Genomic DNA, 19,339 nt, shown 5'->3' with positions numbered 1-19,339 from the left:
CTCAAAGAGGTTAGAAACTACCCTATGTTCACATGGCTAGTAAATGTGTTACCGGTATCCACAACTAATGTTCTATTCTAATCTAAAGCCTTTGTATTGCTTTTAAGGATAAGAAAATACATGGATGGATTTTAGGTTGAAGAGTAAGAAAACACTAGACTCTCATAGATGGAGAGTGGGACTAGAAATGGAAACTTGAAAAGCATGGGAAATATTTGGAGTAGCCATTGTAAAGATGAAAATAAAGAATCAATATCTAATGAACTAAAGGTCACTGGAGGATCAGTGAAAGCTGTATTGATCACATTAGCTACTATGGTATAGACATGAACTCAGTTAGCTGTGCATGTATGACCTTCTATAGCACTAACCCATGATCCACATGTAGGATCATAGAGTGGGAATGGAGATGAACAAAGGAGGTGCAGAAGAAGATCAAGAGCTTCAGGATGCCTTGAAAATGAAATCCTTAAAAAATCTTCTGCGTTTCCATGGGGTGAAAATTTACTTCCTTTACCTTCATTATTTATTAGAGACCATGAAGTTTTACATGTTTTCTCAAATGCTTTTTTTCTATCATTTTTAAATGGTGTCTTTCTTAGAGTCTCATCCTAAAATCAGCTTAGTCATCTTCTCACTGCATGTTTTCTTTTTGGCAATCTCATTTTTTTAAGCATTTCATTTTTAGGAAAGATTACTTATAAGAACTGAAAATACAGAAACTTATTTCCTAGCAAGCTACCTGTATTACTTTTCCCCAAAGAAAGTCTTCTGATACCTAAGGTATGACTACCCCACTTTGGAAGCTGCTGAACTTGAAGAATGCTGCCCAAAGAAGGAACTAAATAATATAACATCCAGCTGTCTAATTCGTAGTTCTGTTTTTTCTTAATTTTTGTACTTCTGTGCTAAGCTTGATATACATACTATATCCTATCCAAAGTTCTCTCTCGTCTTCCTACTTCTGCTTTTCCCTTTTAAACCAGTAGAAAATAATTTATCAGTCACATTAATTCACCCTTAATAATTGCACCTGTACTGAGCAGAATATATCTCTCATTTATCTATTTCACATTGAAACATCTTTTGGTCATACCTGTGTTCTTATAAATTTTAAGAACATAGTAATTGCAGAAAGTTATAAAACTAGTGAAGCACATAAGAAATGGAAGAGACCAGATCTTTGCTATATATTTAGTTTTGAATAGATTCTATATGTACATTTAAGCAATCATTTTTTTCTCTTTGGTTATATTTTCCTCTCTAAAAATCATGTGTGTATTAAATCTCTGACATGCAGTTTTAATGGGGAGCCTCTTTAATAAAATCAACCAACTCTGAAGCCTTCGTGTCACCCATGGAAATCATTGTGGAACAATCATATGAACTCAGAAACTTTCCACATTTCCTCTTGAACTCTTTTTTAATGTTACAGTCTGTCCACCATCAGCATTGTGACAAAGACTCTGAGAAACATTTGTTTTTAGTTTTGGCTTTACCTCGGGAAGACCAACAATTAATCTTGTAATTTTAGAAGTCTCATTGTCATGGATAGAAGCATTCATTGACAGCATTTACTGTTATTTAAAATACACTTAGATTCATAAAAAAGTTTATGCTAATAAAATATGTAACAACAATAACTTTACTGGAACTTTGTTATAATTTATTAAGCCATTGCAATGCTGTTATTTTGCTTTATAGCAGTTATTAACCTGATAAAGTTTTAATAAAATAAATCTTTTTGGATAACCTAAATCACTTTATTGAATTTTACTGTATTGCTTGTACAATTGAATAAACAGTTTAAATTGCTGAAAACTGGAACTTTCATCTCTAGTGGTAACAGAATAGTTAAGGAGAATTTTATGTACCACAGCATCTTGGTGATCCCTCTGTAATGCTGGCTATGCTTTTCTTTTGAAAATCTTCCCTTGGTTTTCAAGCACCACATCCTCTCATTTTTGTCCCAATCTCTCTGCCTACTCCAAGAAACCCTTATGTGGGCTTGGTCTCCTCCATCTACTTAATTGCTGTTTCTCAAAGTCTCATCAGAATGTCTAAATATCTTCTGAATAAAATAAAAATCTTGTTCTAATAAATAGCTTTAGAGGGGGAGAGAAGATGGCGGTGTGGTAGGAAGGAGCAGATTCCACTTCCCCCTACACATGGGAGAAAAACCTACCCAATCTACGGAGGAACAGAGCAAACAGCCAACAGTATCACAGCATATATGAAAACAGGAGATCAAAAACTGTAGCGGACATTGAAAATCCAGATGGTAAAGAGAGTGCTTCAGGACAATAAGGGCTCAGGGATCAGCGTGGGGACCAAGGAGGTTGCAGCCCCAGGCCTGGCACTCCTGGGTCTGCCTCAGGGCACTAGGGAGAGAGCTGGGTCAACCGCTTCCTCCCCGGCCAGATAAGAATTGAGCAGCACCTGGGGAAGCCTGGCTGCTTGAAGGCACAGAGAGGGGAGTGAGGACTGAGTGGCAATCACACAGGGGCTGTGAGCATCCACTGATAGCCCTGGGAAGTGTGTGCGCTGCAGCCTGTGCAACAAAGGATGGTGTGGCTGTGCACCCATGCCCCAAACCTGGAGAGAGTGTGGTTTTATGAAAGACCCGGAGCCCACAGTCGTGAACCCAGAAAAGGCGCAGGCGCTCCGCAGGATCAACGGTTCCCACTGCCGTGAACACAGGGAAGGTGAGCGCACTCCACACTCCGCAGGATCCTGGAAGCCCATGGCTGTGAGCTCCAGAGAGCGTCCTTAGGAGGACCCAGATCCCACACCCAAGGGCCTGCAGAGAGACACCAGACTGGCTCTGGGGAGAACACACGGCTAGCCCTAGGGACAGTACTCCAGAGGCTGGCTGAGTGCTGGACTGGAAGAGAGAAAAGCAATACCAGTCCTCCTCAGTCTCCTGAAGCCAGCAAGACCAGGAAAACTGGTTTGGCCGGTTTGAAACCAACAAGAGGTTTTTTTTTTTGTTCGATTGTTTGATTTTGTCTTTTTTAAAGTAACTTTTTACTTTTTAATTCTTATTATTTTTATATTTCTCAATTCCTTATGCTTCTCTTTCTTTCTAGTGTTATTCCTTCTTCCTTTCTTTCCAAATTTATCTCTTCTTCCTTCCATCTTCTGCTGTTTTTCCTTCTTTTTTTTTTTGAACCGGCAAGTTATTGCATATATGTATTATAATTTTTTCATTATTTTTACATTTTTTATTGTAATAGTATTTTGGTGTTCCTCTTCTTTCTGTATAGTCTTCTTTGCTTGGTTGGTTATATTGTATCATTTGACAAGTTTCCCCTGTTATCTCATTCATAGTGTATTGCCAATTTAGTGTCCTTGATTTGTGTTCCATTATTACACTACTCAAGGTTCTATACTCCCTATTCTTGTTATCTAGATCTCATAGATTCTGTCATATGATTGCTGTAATATTACTGTAAATAACAGCTATTCTATACAATTGTGAAAACTACACAACACCCCTCCAAGATCTTAGCCCACTTCACAGTTTCCCAAACACTATTACTGTAGTGGTTAACTCTATTCTCTCACACACTTCACCTATTTACTATTCTTTACTCTCACCCTACCTCATAATCTGACCTCCCACAACCTCACTGCTTTCTAGATCCAACTCACAATCCTTTCCTCCCCAACAAAAGTCTTATCTTCTTTCCATCCTTTCTAAAAAGTGGCTAGTGGGGTGGAAGATCATGGTTAACACTATACATAGCCAAAGGATCTCCTATCTCTTCTCTACTGTCTGCTACTGTTAATATCATAGGATATTCTCTTGCTGTCCTAAACCATTTTGCCTTCCTCCTCCAACTGATCACAAAAAAGAGTAGAGGGAAGCTGTGAACACCAGGATAACTGAGGAAGACTGCACCACTGAATCTCACAGGTATTCTACCACAGAAGTTCACACCAGAACAGACTAATTTAAGAAAATGAAGCTAACAAGAAGACTCTCACAAATGATGGGAAGACAAAGAATCCCCAAATGAAGGGAAAGGAAGAAGCCTCAGAAAGAATGCTAAATGAAATAGAGGCAACTCAACTATCAGATATTGAGTTCAAAGAAATGATTATCAGGAAGCTCAATGAGCTCACAATGAGGTACCAGAAACTACAGGGAAACTACAATGAATTCACTGCAAACTATATCAACATGAAAAAGGAAATAGAAACTATCAATAAGGGCCAAGAAAAAATGAATACAATTTCTGAACTGAAGAACACAGTAGAAGGAATAAAAAGCAGGAATGATGAAGCAGAAGATTGGATCAGTGAGCTAGAGGACAAAGTAGAAAAAAAACACCCAGAAAGAGCAAGAAAAGGAAAAGAGGCTCAGAAAGAATGAAGAGGGATTAAGAGAAATGCAAGACAATATGAAACGTAATAATATCCGTATAATAGGGATACCAGAAGGAGAAGAAGAACAGCAAGAAATAGAAAGACTATTTGAAAAAGTAATGATGTAAAACTTCCCTAATTTGATGAGAGAGAACGTCACACAAATCCAGGGAAAACAGAGAGTACCAATCAAGAAGAACTCAAAGAGGCCCACTTCAAGACACATCATAATTAATATGGCAAAATTTCAAGACTGAAAGAGAATCTTAAAGGCAGCAAGGGAGAAAAGGAAGTAACATACAAGAAAGCCCCAATAAGGGTAGCAGCTGACTTCTCAATGGAAACGCTCCAAGCCAGAAGATAATGGCAAGAAATATTCCAAGTAACGAGAACCAGAGGCCTGCAACCAGGGCTACTTTACCCAGCAAGGCTCTCAATCAAGATAGAAGGTCAAATAAGAAGCTTCCCCGACAAAAGAAGTCTAAAAGAATATACCTCCACCAAACCAGCTCTGCAAGAGATGCTAAAGGGACTGCTTTAAGGAAAGGAAGGAAAAGGGGGGGGGAGGAGAGAGAGGAACAGAGGTACGTGAATGGCGATGAATAAGTACCTATCAATAATAATCTTAAATGTAAATGGATTAAATGCTCCAATCAAAAGACATAGAAGAGCTGAATGGATAAGAAAGCATGACCCACACATATACTGCCTACAAGAGACCCACCTCAGGACAAAAGACCTACACAGACTGAAAGTGAAGGACTGAAAACAAATTTTCCAAGCAAACAGACAGGGAAAAAAACAGGGTAGCAAAACTCATATTAGATAAAATAGACTTTTAAAAAATGGCCATAAAGAGAGACCCAGAAGGTCATTTCATAATACTCAAGGGAAGAATCCACCAAGAAGACATAAACATTGTAAATATATATTCACATATTTTGGATTTGGCTACTCCAACATAGGAGCACCCAAATACATAAAGAAAATCTTAGAGGACTGCAAGAAAGATATTGACAGCAACACAATTATATGGGGGATTTTAGCACCCCACTCTCAAAAATGGGCAGATCTTCCAAACAAAATATAAACAAAGATATTGTGGCATTGAACAATGCCCTAGATGAAATGGACTTAACTGATATATACATAGCCCTCCATGCCAAAGAAGCTAAATACACATTCTTTCAAATGCACATGGAACATTTTCAAAGATAGACCACATGATAGGACACAAAACAAGCCTCAACAAATTCAAGAAAATTGAAATCATACCAAGGATTTTCTCGGGTTGCAAAGGACTGAAACTAGAAACCAACGCCAAGGAAAAAAACCTAAAACACTCAAAATTATGGATATTAAATAGCATGCTATTAAACAATAAATGGGTCAAGAATGAAATGAAGGAAGAAATCAAAAAGTATCTGCAAACCAATCAAAATGAACTCACAACAACCCAAAACTTATGGGACACAGTGAAGGCAGTCCTGAGAGGGAAGTTCATGGCAATACAGGCCTGCCTAAAAAAGACAGAAACATTTCAAACAAACAACCTAACTCTACATCTACAAGAACTCAAGGAACAATAACAAAGACAGCCCAGAGCAAGCAGAAGGAAATAACCAAGATCAGAGCAGAACTAAATGACATAGAGACTAAAAGCACAATTCTAATGATCAATGAATTCAGGAGCTGGTTCCTTGAAAAGATAAACAAAATTGACAAGCCTTTAAGGAGACTCATCTAGAAAAAAAGGGAGGAGACCCAAATAAACACAATGAGAAATGAAAGAGGAGAGATTACAACTGACACCACAGAAATACAAAGAATTTGTAAGAAATTACTACCAAGAACTGTATGCCAAGAAATTTGAAAACCTAGGTGAAATAGACAAAAATTCTAGAAAAATATAATCTTCCAAAACTCAATGAAGAAGGATCAGGAAGCTTGAACAGACCAGTAACAGCAGATGAAATTGAAGCAGTAATAAAAAAAAAACTCCCAACACACAAAAGCCCTGGACCAGATGGTTTCACAGGAGAATTCTACAAAGCATTTAAGGAAGACCTAACCCCTAACCTTCACAGACTATTCCAAAAAATAAATTCAAGTGGATAAAAGGTTTAAATATAAACCGTGACACCATTAAAGTCCTAGAAGAGAATGTAGGTAGGAAAATCTCAGATATTTCACACAGAAACATTTTACTAACATGTCCCCTAGAGCAAGGGACATAAAGGAAAGAATAAACAAATGGGATCTCATCAAAATAAAAAGCTTCTGCACAGCTAAAGAAAACAGTACTAAACTAAAGAGAACCAACTGTATGGGAAAACATATTTGCCTATGATACCTCAGATAAAGGTTTAATCTCCAAAATATATAAATAACTTACATGACTCCACTCTACAAAGACAAGCAACTCAATTAAGAAATGGGCAAAGAACTTGAACAGACACTTCTCCAAAGAGGACATATAGACGATCCAGAGACATATAAAAAGATGCTCAGTATCACTAGCTATCAGAGAGATGCAAATTAAAACCACAATGAGATACCACTTCACACTGGTCAGAATGGCCATCATAAACAAAGCAACAAACAAGTGTTGGAGAGGTTGTGGAGAAAAGGGGACCCTAGTGCACTGTTGGTGGAACTGCAGACTGGTACAACCACTATGGAAAACAGTATGGAACTTCCTCAGAAAACTAAAAATGGATCTGCCTTTTAACCCAGCAATTGCAGTGCTGGGATTATATCCTAAGAACCCTGAAACACCAATCCAAAAGCACCTATGTACCCCAATGTTCATAGCAGTACAATTTACAATAGCAAAGTGCTGGAAGTAACCTAGGTGCCCATCAGTAAATGAATGTATAAAAAAACTATGGTACATTTACACAATGGAATTCTATGCAGTAGAAAGATAGAAGGAGCTCCTACCCTTTGCAACAGCATGGATGGAGCTGGAAAGCATTATGCTAAGCAAAATAAGCCAGGTAGTGAAAGACAAATACCATATGATCTCACCTTTAACAGGGACCTAAACAACAAAACAAACAAACAAGCAAAATATAGCCAAAGACACTGAAATAGAGGACAGGCTGACAGTGACCAGAGGGGAGAGGGGAAGGAATTTCAGGGAAATTTCAGAGGAGAATGGGAAGGGTTTACAGGAACAAATATAAAGGACACATGGACAAAAACTAGGGGGAGTGGAAATGGGAGGGAGGTGGGGAGGGATGGGTGGGTGAGCTGGTATGGGAGTAAAGGACATAATACTGTACATGAACAATGATTAAAATAAAATTAGAAAAAAGATAAATAGCTTTATGGTTTTTCTAGCTAAAATGTATACATTCCTCACTTACCTTCTTTAAGCCTGACTTTTTATAATACTTTGTTAAAGGACCCACAGGAACTTTAAAGTTATATCCAATAAATACATGCGTTTACATGCAAATGAAAGCAATTAAATCAATTGTTTATGAAGAACAGCATTTATTGCTTATTTGATTGTTATGTAATAAATTTTTAAAATGTTAAAACAAATAATAGTTGGTATTTGTCTTTCACTGCCTGGCTTATTTCATTTAGCATAAATCTCTCCAGAGCCATCTAGGCTCATAATATTCTAAAGGGTAAATGTACCACAGTTATTGTTCCATCCATTTACTGATAGGCACTTGCCAACAAAACAAACAAGGAAGCAAAGTATAACCAAAGACACTGAAATTAAGAAGAAACTGAGAGTAACCAGAAGCGGGGTGGGAAGAGATAATGGGGGGAAACGGGAAGGCTTGTCAAGGAACACATATAAAGGACACACGGACAAAGCCAAAGTGGGGTAGGATCAAGGGTGGGAAGTGGGAATGGCTGGGGTGGGTGGGAGCAGTGGGGGAAAAATGGAGACAACTGTCCTTGAACAATAATAAAAGAATAAAAAATCACCCCCCATAAAAAAATAATAGTTGGAAGTGAGCTTTCCACTAATACATTTGTACTCCTCACTTCTTCAGTAGGGGAGCATTGAGAGTTCTCACTTAAATATTCTATGAGCCTTAACTTGAGAGGAGAAAGAAAAAAGGGTAGAAAAAATATTTGTAGAAATAACTGTCAACATTTATGAATTTTGTAAAACATAACGTAAGCTCACTGAACCCCTGGCAGAATTAAAGACAAAGAAAACCACATTTGGACACATCATACTTTAACATCAGGAAAGAAGAGGGAATTGTAAAAAAGGCTACCTCCACACTAAAAGAAAAAAGGAAAAAAAAACCCCTCCAAATAACAAATATACAAGTAATGGTCAACTTCTCATCAGAAATAATATTTGGCAAAAGACAATAGAATGGCATCTTTAAAGTGATGAATATTAAAAACTTTTATGTGTGGTAATGGATGTTAGCCAGACTTATTTTGGTGATCATTTTTAATATATACATATAGAAAGTTATTATTTTATACACTTGAAACTAATACAATGTTATATGTCAATTATATCTCAATTTTTAAAAATTATTGTTGTATACAAATTGTTGAATAAATTTATTTTGATTTTTAAAATTAAAGGTTACTCTTGATTTAAAATCATCAGCCTTGATTTTAGAAATAATAAGATTTTATCCACAATTTTCCCCTTAGACAATTTAAAAGTATGAACAAAAGTATATTTGGATTATATATGATTATTTTCTGAGGCTGTCAGTGCTCTTGTTAAATGTTCATCAAAACCAGCAGTGTTCCTATTTGAAAACATAAAGACAAAAAAAAAATCTGTCAACTCAGAGTTGGATATATATACTAATAACACTATTAATAAATGAAGGTATATGAAGACATTTTAAGGTGAAGAAAAGTTGAGAGTACATGCCACTTTTAGGACTGTACTTCAAGATATTCTAAAACAAGTTCTTCAGGTTGAAGTAAATGATAACAGGTAGAAGTTCACAAATGGAGAGAGGAATGAAGGGCCCCAGAACTAGTAGATAAGTGGTCCAATACCAAAACTGTCTTTCTTGCTCTATTTACACCTTTTAAAGACAATTGATTATTTAAATAAAAGACTATGACACTTTACTGTGGAGTTCATAAAATATAAGTATATGACCACAATAGCACAAAGGATAAGGTGGGTGTAAATTGATTTATATTGCTGTAAGTTTATTACTTTTTAAAATGTGAAGTGGCATAGTATTACCCTAGATTGAATGTGATAAGTTAAGAATGCATATTACGTTCTCTAGACTAACCACAGACAAATAAAACTACAAGGAAATAAAGCTAAAAAGCCAAAGAAGAAAATAAAATCAAATACTAAAAACATTTAGTTTACCCAAAGGAAGGGAAGAAAAGAAGGAACACAGGAAAACAATAGGACACATTTAAATCAAAATTACAGGCCTAATTCTGTTTAACAATTAATCAGTAAGACATAATAATTAAAATGTATACAAACTAATTTAAAAAGCTTCAAAAAAAAAGGAAACCTGACAGAAATGTAGACTAAAAACTAGAGAAATTTCAACAGCTCTTCGAGAATTGAAAGGACAAAAATGTGAGTAAAAATTTATTTATCTTATTTATATATTTATATCCTAAAAGTAAAAGATTAGTTGCTAATGATCAGGATTTTATTGACTTACTGCAAATAACACTGAGTTTTTAAAAGAAAACAATGACATGAATTGTGTTTGTAAATTGCATTGTGACTTCATCATGAACCGTATACTGACAAAATGTTTAGACTATAAATCCGGCAAAGGTAAGTTAGTGTTCTAGATACTTATCTATTGTATCATATCATAGAAAATATTCTAAAATTTAGCTTTATTTTATCATTAATAATTCTTTCCTCAAAGTTCCTAAAATAGCATTGGCTAAGACTTTGGCATTCAACACCACCATTTAATGCTTTGCCTTGCATTTATTTTATATTAAATTAGCTTCCAAGAGTTATAGTTCAACCTTTAGATATATAATAAATAAATAGATTAATTAATTAATAAATGCTTACCTTAAAGACTAGTTCTCCTACTAAGCCATTCCATGTCCCATCTTCCTGTGGGCTTCCATACTTGTGATCCGGTGCGACATAAATTTCATAGTTAAAACCCAGGTAGTTAGATAAGGCATCCAAAACATCAATGGAGAAGCCCTGGTATTTTTTCGGCTTACCCAGGACATTTTCAGAGACCATTACAAAAGGTTCTTCCTGCAGGGAAATAAGAGAAATCCTTGATGTCAATCTCTATTGCTCCCTAGAAGCAAAGATTAATTCTTCAAAGAGTTTTGCTTACAGTCTAAAAATTGCTTTTGCCTTTTGAGAGAATTAACTTAGAAATACAACTTGTGTGTGTAATGCAGCATATTATTAAACAGTACTTAATCACCCAATTTCTTGCCAGCTCTCATTTAATTACAGACATGCACCAATTAATGACAGGCATACCTTCTAAGAAATGTGTCCTTGAGTGAACTGTCATCGTTCAAACATCATAGAGTGCACTTACAGAAACCTAGATGGTATAGTCTATTACACACCAAGGCTCTACGGGATAGCCTACTGCTCCTAGACTACAAGCCTGCACAGCATGTTACTGTACAGAACAACACAAAATTAAATGAAGCACAAGAATGTATGATGTAAACACACTTGGAAAATCAAGATGTATGAGGCTGCTGCAGGTATAATGTAGCATACTGTTTGAATGCACTGTAAAATAATAAAACATATACTGCAGTAAGTACATAAACCAGTAATACAGTTTTTTTATTATCACTATCAAGTATTATGCACTGTGCATAACGGTATGTGCTATTCTTTTATACAACCGTCAACACAGTAGGCCTGTCTACACCTGCGTCACCACAACCACACCAGTCATAGGTTGTATTAGGACACTTTCAACAGTCACTAGACAATAAGGATTTTTGGCTACATTATAATTTTATGGGATCACTGTTGTGTATGTGGTGCATTGTTAAGTGAAACATTATTACACAGGGCATGACTACATTACCATCTCAAAATGAGATAAAAGTGACAACAAATCTTCAGGGGCCATGATTCATTTCCCTTGCCATTCCAAGGTTAATCTAATATTTATACATAATAAAATTATATTAAAGAAACCATAAATTTATTGTATCTATTCTTAGGCATGTATTATTGATATATTTCAGAAATATGTGAAATAATATTTTAACACATATAACCTATATACAAATTTCTGAAATGATCAAAAAATTCTGAGAACATATAATTTACCTAAAATTTATAACATCACATTCCCCAGAAGTTATTTACTCAGTAGTTTTGAAATTTGGATATAAACACATATTTCATTGCAAAAAAATAGCTTCTTTACTATTGCAATGGAAAATTCACTTTTTTTTTGGTAACTGTGTAATTTATAAATTCAGTGAATTTGTTTCTGTTCCATCTTTTTTTATCTTTTTGTATTTTTTCCTCTTACAGGTAAACAAGTAAGCCCCTTTAACTTTTTAGAAAAAACTAGTGTTAAGAGAGTTCAATAGTTTGAAACATGTTGGCAGACTACCAAAAATTAGATAATCTATTCCTTAATTTACTAAACTTGTTCAAAATCTTTCAGGAACAATAATATTTGCAGATAACCATTCATAGTGTATATAGTCCACCCAACCTTCTGGACAGGTGAAAATCTATCCTAAGTCTAAGCCAAAATACTCAGTTTTTATCTTTGGATCATTTTTCTTTAGCAACTCACAAAATAGTTTTCATTGGGTTGTAAAATAATACTTGGCTTTTGGCTTTTACTCAAACACTAAGTAAATGTTTCATAAAACCACTGCATCTATTACAGGAATATTGTCCATCATAACATTTAGTCTTTCCTTAAAACTTCCCATGAAATAAATTTTTGAATTGTTCAAAGCCAAGAAAACTTCATTTTACTTTAGTAATACCTTTTTTAAAATAACAAAAATAATGTAACTAATTATTTTAGTTTCCCTTTTCACTTTGGATACCCAGAAGATCTATTCTAAGATTGATGCTCATCTACAATTATGGTGATATTGTGATATTTGTGATGTTTTAAATTTTTTGGTTTTCTAAACTATGTTTGGTGTTTTCTCTTTCAAAAAATCTGGTCTTGTTTAACTGTTTATATCTTATCTTTGTGTAAAATAAATCAGCAAATGAATAGTTAGATAAAGTGACTGCTATTCCCCCCCCCAGTAACTGTCCTCCCCTTCTTCACTAATTATAATTTTTAAGAAATGTTAGCACTACTGAGAATAAGTGTCCATAGTCTCCTTTTAAACAAGATGAAAGTACATGTGAGTAATTATGGCCAAATTGATGTAAGAAGGTGCTTTGTGAAACTTGTGTCTTTTATACTTTTCAGCAGGAATGAGCACATAATTCATAGCTGGAGCTCTGGTAGCCATCTCAGACCGCACACAATAGAGAAACAAGACAGAAGGGTATGTCCTTGACAACTGAAATGCTATACCAGACCCTGACTAACTATCTAGGGTTCTAGGACAAAAGAAAAAACTTTCAGTCTTTTGTTGTTGTTGTTAAGCTCCTGAGACATTTTCATACTATAGTAGTCTTTGATGCCAATGAACAAAGATAGATCAATAGATAAGAGGTATTGAGAATAAATTAACATTTTTCATAATACTGATTTGTTTCATCTATTTAATTTATATCAATTCAAAAACAATTTGATGACTCCAAATATTTTATATATTTTAAAGTGCATAATAAACTTCCAGGCAATTGGAAGAATTTGCTACTGTTTATTTGGTTCTTTGGACAAAGTATAGACCTAGCCAATGACTATGTTTTGCACAAATGTTATAAAGTAGGTCTTGAGATCATAGAATCAGAATAGATTAAAGAAATTCGAAGAGAGAGATCAGAGTCAGAGAGCATATAAACCCAATCAGAAAATTCTAGAATTACTGGGTCTTGACTGTTCACATTACAATGTAGATGCTGCCAATAGGGAACATGTACTTATTGTCTTATACACTTCTCATTCATTTCTAGATGTTGAACATCTATTCATTGACAAACCAAAGGAAAATGGTTCACGAAAGATTTTATTTGAATGGAACCTCTACAAAAAAATTTGGACCATATGTATTCTCTATTTATCCATAGCATTTAAAATCTAACAAATCTATTAAGTTTTTAAATCTCTTAAGCAATTTAATCATGAGGAAGTTTAATAATACTCTTTAAGTTGACACACAATTAAGAATATCAATTAACTGTACTGCAGAGATAAATTATCTACATGGGAAAAATGACATCCCGATGTATGCTTTATATAAAGTATTAGTGACTCTTTTTTGTTTTATTTTTAATTTCTTTAGGCAAATGGCTTATCATGCTAAATTTTGTTAAATTTTAATGCTAAATTTCCTCTAGAAGTTATCTTTAATTCCAACTTATAAGTCAATTCCTAGCCATATAGATCCCTCTCAGAGGTCTTTCCAACACCAGATAGAATCAACTGAAGGTAGAGAATAGAAAAGGTTATACTGAGTTAATTTAATAAGCTTAATGATTTATTGATAAATGTACTTTTAAAATTTTGTGCCTTAAATAAACCTTTATAACATCACATAACTTTTTCTCTAGCTTAATGTCTTTAAGCTTTATTACTGATTTGGATAACTAGTCATAATTCCTACCTCAAATCAGTTGTGCTTTATGAGAACAATCAGACAGTATACTGAACAGGTAAACATAAAAGAAATCAAATTGAAGCTCTGGGACCTATAATAAAAAACACACTTGTTCCTTTTCTATGGCAACAATACTGAGCTTGGCTTAATCATTTTTATCCATGCACGTATTTCCAAAATTGATTCACTCATTTACCTATCCATTAACATTCATTGAGCAGCTGCTCTAAGTTACTACACTTAATATCATGAGAGACAGGGTAAAAAGCCACGAGTGCTACTTCTTTCAAAAGAATTATAACCTAATATTTGGAAAAGTCATGTACTCAAAATGAAACAAAGAGATCAAAAACAAAGCAAAACAAAAGCAATGTGCACCATAACTGGTATAAACAAAACACCAAATAAATAAAATGGATGCTGAAAGAAAAAGAAAATCACCATTTTAGGGGTTACCAGCTTTGTATTATTTTAACAAATCAGAAAAATTAGAAACAAAAGTTTCCACTCAAGTTCACACAATTAAGTTACAGAAGAGGAAAGCATCATAGTTACATTACTTCAATTTTATTTCCTGGGATCTCAAATTTTTCAACTTATGAATTGAAATCTAGGGTAACAAAATTTCTCTCAATTCAATTTAAGGTGATGTGAGAGATAGAGACTCCGGATGCTTGACAGAAAAATAAATAAAAACACAGTTCTCTCTAGAAGAAAGTATCTTCATCTTAGATCATACATTATTCCTTTAAATAATTGTTTGAACAATGTTCAAAGAAAAAGTCAAACATATGTAAAAGGTAATTACATTTCATATAGAGAACAAACAGAAATAATATCCAGCAGAAATAGATTTTTGAGAACTCAGACACTAGAATTTTCAGATACATATATAAACATTAAGTTTACTATATTTAAAGGGTAATTTTTTTAACTTGCAGGAAATTGGAAACTACAGAAAGTGTCACTGCAGAATTTAAAAATAACTAAACAGATTTAGGAATTAGAAAAGGCAGCGATGAGAGTTCAGAACTTAATGACTGAGTTTCTCAGCATATTAAAAACACCTAGAGAATGAATTACTGACGTGTTATAGGCCAGAGTTCATACCCAGGACACAAAGGAATAAACAAATAGAAAATCTCCCCCCAAAAGAGTAAAGGGATGAGAAGAAGAATAAGAGGTAGTCTGATAATTAAGGATATAAAGAGAAACATACACACAGAAAGGTACCTCCTGTGGTAATGACAATATTGTACTTTTCATTCCGGGCAGTGATTATGTGGATGTTACTTTATTATTCATTGATTAATGGTTTAAGCTTACCACCCCCCAACCATTGGATATTAGATTGCAATACATACAAAAGTAAAGAAAAACTATGTTGCATGGGACCGGATAATGGAGGACATTAAAGCCACATGAAGGTTTCCCTCTTATTTGGTAGGAAACTGGAGCTTTATGAAAGGATCATAGCATCATTAGAATGTAATTCTGAGAGCAGAGTATAGAATGAATTGTGCAGAATGGAGGACTAGGGGTCCTTTGCAATAGCACAGTTGCTGAGAGACTGTGGCCTGTGCCTATTAACATATACTTTCAAAGTGTATGTAGATTGCTTTGAGTTTTCTACTATAGACACAGAGAGGGGAAAAAAGAAATAATAAAATGCTGCCTTTAAAATTCAGTTTTTAGCAGTTAGTTTCAAAGTATTACTAGGACTGAGTCTAAGATGGTGATAACCTGTCTTCCTATTAAATGAAAACAAATAGTAGATTTAGATTTGCTGATCATTTGGATGACAAATTCTCTAAATACAATTCTCAGCAACTGGGATAAATGAAGCTTTCACAGAATGATTGTAGTTTATCAATCTATGTGCATTAGCCTGAGGACCCATAGACCTGCTTGCAGAAAAGAGTGTTGCAGTGGTTGATAATTTTCATATTATCAAGGTTTTATTCACATCACTTGTTGGGTTATTAGATAATAACTTCATAATTTTGAATTTGTTCTCAGTCATTCTAAAAAATCTCATGATAATTGCTTAGTTGATTTACAACACTGTTTGCAACTTGCAGATTTTGTAGTTAATTCCCATATTTTAATAACTATGCAATATTGCTTGCTTGTGATGGAGCTTGGGAAAAAAACCTGAGCTTTTGATAGGTACAGGAGATAAGCTCTACTGCCAAGGCTTTACTGAGAGCTGTTAAGAGGTTTTAATATGCAAGGCTTCATCGAATGCCAGATAGCTAATCTAAGAATGAGTCACTGGAAATTCTTTATAATTCTGCTCACACATGCAACTCAAATACATTAAAAGAGAATGGGAATATTTCTTTTTTTTAAGATTTTATTTATTTATTTTTAGAGAGGGAATGGAGGGAGAAAGAGAGAGAGAGAGAAACATCAATGTGAGGTTGCTGGGGGCCATGGCCTGCAAACCAGGCATGTACCCTGACTGGGAATCGAACCTGTGACACTTTGGTTCACAGCCCACGCTCAATCCACTGAGCTACACCGGCCAGGAGAATGGGAATATTTCCTAATAGCTAGTGTAAAATTTTTCCCCATAAAAAATGTATCTGACTGAAGCAAACAAGAGTTGTCCTTATGCACATAGGAGCCTATATTTTGCTTAAGGAATACACATTCTACTTTACTATATGCAGGATTAATGATTACCATTCTTTGAAAAAATTACCTTTAACAGACCATATATAAATGTTAGAAATTTCTATAAGCTACCAAAGTGAAAAGTATGGAATTTATTATTAAAAAGATATCAAGACACCAGGATAGAAAAACAAACATGAGGAATACCTGGAGAGGAACAACAAATCCAGGTATTATAAAGGGTTGTATGGCAAGAAGAAAAGCAAGCCACAATGATATGCAATGAAAAAAAATTTTAAAAGAGCTTTGCAGAAGGATTTCAAGGAAAAACAAATGTTTAGAAATCATTGCACTAAATTTATTTTTTAATGCAATCTTTTTGAATGAGATTCAAATTGTAAATGACAGAAGTAAATAAAAAGTCATCTAACTTTCTAAAATAAATTATGTCTTACATATTATTTCTGATTTCTATTTTGTAAGCAATTGTTTAAATGAATAAAATACTTTATATTAAACATATAGTTTTTGCTAATTCATATGCAAGGTAATTCATCTTACATATAAAATATTTGATTATATACATTGTTTTCAAATTATGAAATGGTCACATTTTAGTATCTTAGAGGCTAAAATGGAGAGTGGCAAAACACACAAAAATATGTTAAGTTTGTTATCATAACAATCTGAAAGAAACAGAGGGTACAGTACCTGGGAATGCAAGGTTATCAAGGACAACAGGCAATCACAACAGTCTTTCCTGCATGAGTTTTCATTTATTGCTTTTTCCAGGCATGCATTTGAAAACACATTTTGGAAGGCTAAGATTTTACAGACCACATGACTACCATATGTAAACTTAGAAATACCAGACTCTCAGTTTGCTTTCTGAATGTGAGTGCTGAATAATATTTTTTATTTGTTTGTTTGGTCCAAGTCCTCACTATTTTGCTAAATTAAACACCTAAGTGAATCTTACAAGTGTGTAGCCACATGTAAGGGTACATTTTATTCCATAAGTATTATAGACAGAGTACTTTGTAAGGGCAGATATTTCAAGCAAAATTATTAAGAATATGTTTTAAGATAGAGCATATGACAGCTCTAAGGAATGACTAGCTATAAACAACGTCAGACATCTACAAACTATTTAACTGAAAAACATGACAACATTTGACTTCTTCATGTTGATGATGTTTACAAACTCTTTGGTTGGCATAGTCATATCCCTGTTACAGCACTCTCAAGAACAGTATAAATGTCAATATTGGCTTTATAAGACTTATTCTCTGTTAGGATATAAAAATGTTTAATGAGTATAAACCAAAGCTAATTTTATATATACAAATATATCAGAACATGTTAAAAAGTCATATAAATTAAACTTAGAATATTTAGGACTAGTGGTATTTCCATTCAAAATAATACTCAGATTTATTCAGTATTTCAAAAGAGTGTTAATGTCAGGCATACATTAAGAATATGATATTGAATGAAGCAAATAATAAACAGACATCTCTATTATTCTGGACCTACATTCTAATGGGAGTGACAGATACTACACAAAAGAAGTAAGGGCAAAGGTGTCAGGCAGGAGTTTCTCTGACATGTGTAAGAGACAGAAGGGACATGTATGACAGGAACTGAGGGAGCTTGGGTCAGATAGGAAACATCTGAGAGGTAAAGGGTGTATGTCAGGTAGAGCTAAGCAGGGCCTTTCCACCCCTGTGAGGACTTTACCTGTTACTTCAACTGAGGTGGACAACCTTCTGGGCTCTGAGCAGATGCGAAATATGATCTGATATATTTAATAGTTTACTACACAGTTGAGAGATACATTTGACAACAGGCAAGGACAGAAACTAGGAGACCAATTAGAAGTCCTTCGCTATAAACCAGAAGTGAGCTGGTCAGGACTTGTTAGTAAAATGGATTTGATAATAAGTCATTGAATTCTCAGTATTTTTAAAGGTAGAAACAAATGATGAGGGATAATTATTTATTTTTGTTCTCTTACCACACCTTTGGGAAATACACATTAAAATGAGTTATTTTATTTATTGCTCATCAGGTTGGCAAGGATCAAAACGAGTGTTAATGTTTATCTGCAAGCATGTAAAGAAGTAGGTTTTCTTATGTACCACTTAGGGTAGTTAAAATTAGTACAACTTTTCAAGAACACAAAGTTCACAGTAGGAAAGCAAAAACCTTCAGATTTTTATACATTTATCTTCTGGTAATTTCACATCTAAGGAAGTCATCAGAAATGAGCACATGTATGTGTCTAAAAGAGCACATTCAGTTGTCGCCCTCGGTGTTCCAACTCCCTGATCATCATCTCTGGCTCAAAATCAGGCCACCAGTATTTTTGTAAACAATGAATGACATTTAAAGTTTGGGACTGGCTCATTTTCCTTTGTCTTATAGAAAGATTATAAATATCACTATAAAAACATTACTTTCATTTCCATTGCACCATATTTCAGTAAATGGGAAAAAAATGTTGAATTTTGTTTGGCATGCTGGGTATTATATACTACCTCAGCTAAGTTAATGGAAGTTTGAGGCAACTATAAAGGTAATTCACTAACTAAGTGGGAAAAATACATTGTTCACATCTGTTTTGCAAAAACATATTTCCATTAAAATATTCATG

General features: G+C 34.3%; 1 protein-coding gene across 1 annotated transcript in view; it reads right to left on the bottom strand.

Annotated features, from left to right (window-relative positions):
* Positions 1-19,339, bottom strand: part of GRID2 (glutamate ionotropic receptor delta type subunit 2) — a 1,404,853-nt gene that overhangs the window by 337,347 nt on the left and 1,048,167 nt on the right. Inside the window, exon 10 of the mRNA XM_045820339.1 lies at positions 10,391-10,588. Coding sequence (XP_045676295.1) covers positions 10,391-10,588 — 198 coding nt within the window. The remainder of the gene's footprint in view (positions 1-10,390; positions 10,589-19,339) is intronic.

The sequence above is a fragment of the Phyllostomus hastatus genome, unplaced genomic scaffold (genome assembly GCF_019186645.2).
Source record: "Phyllostomus hastatus isolate PE091 unplaced genomic scaffold, TTU_PhHast_1.1 phas_scaffold_39, whole genome shotgun sequence".
Taxonomy (NCBI): Eukaryota; Metazoa; Chordata; class Mammalia; order Chiroptera; family Phyllostomidae; genus Phyllostomus; species Phyllostomus hastatus.
The sequence above is the reverse complement of the archived record's forward strand: the minus strand, read 5'-3'. Positions and strand labels throughout refer to the sequence as shown.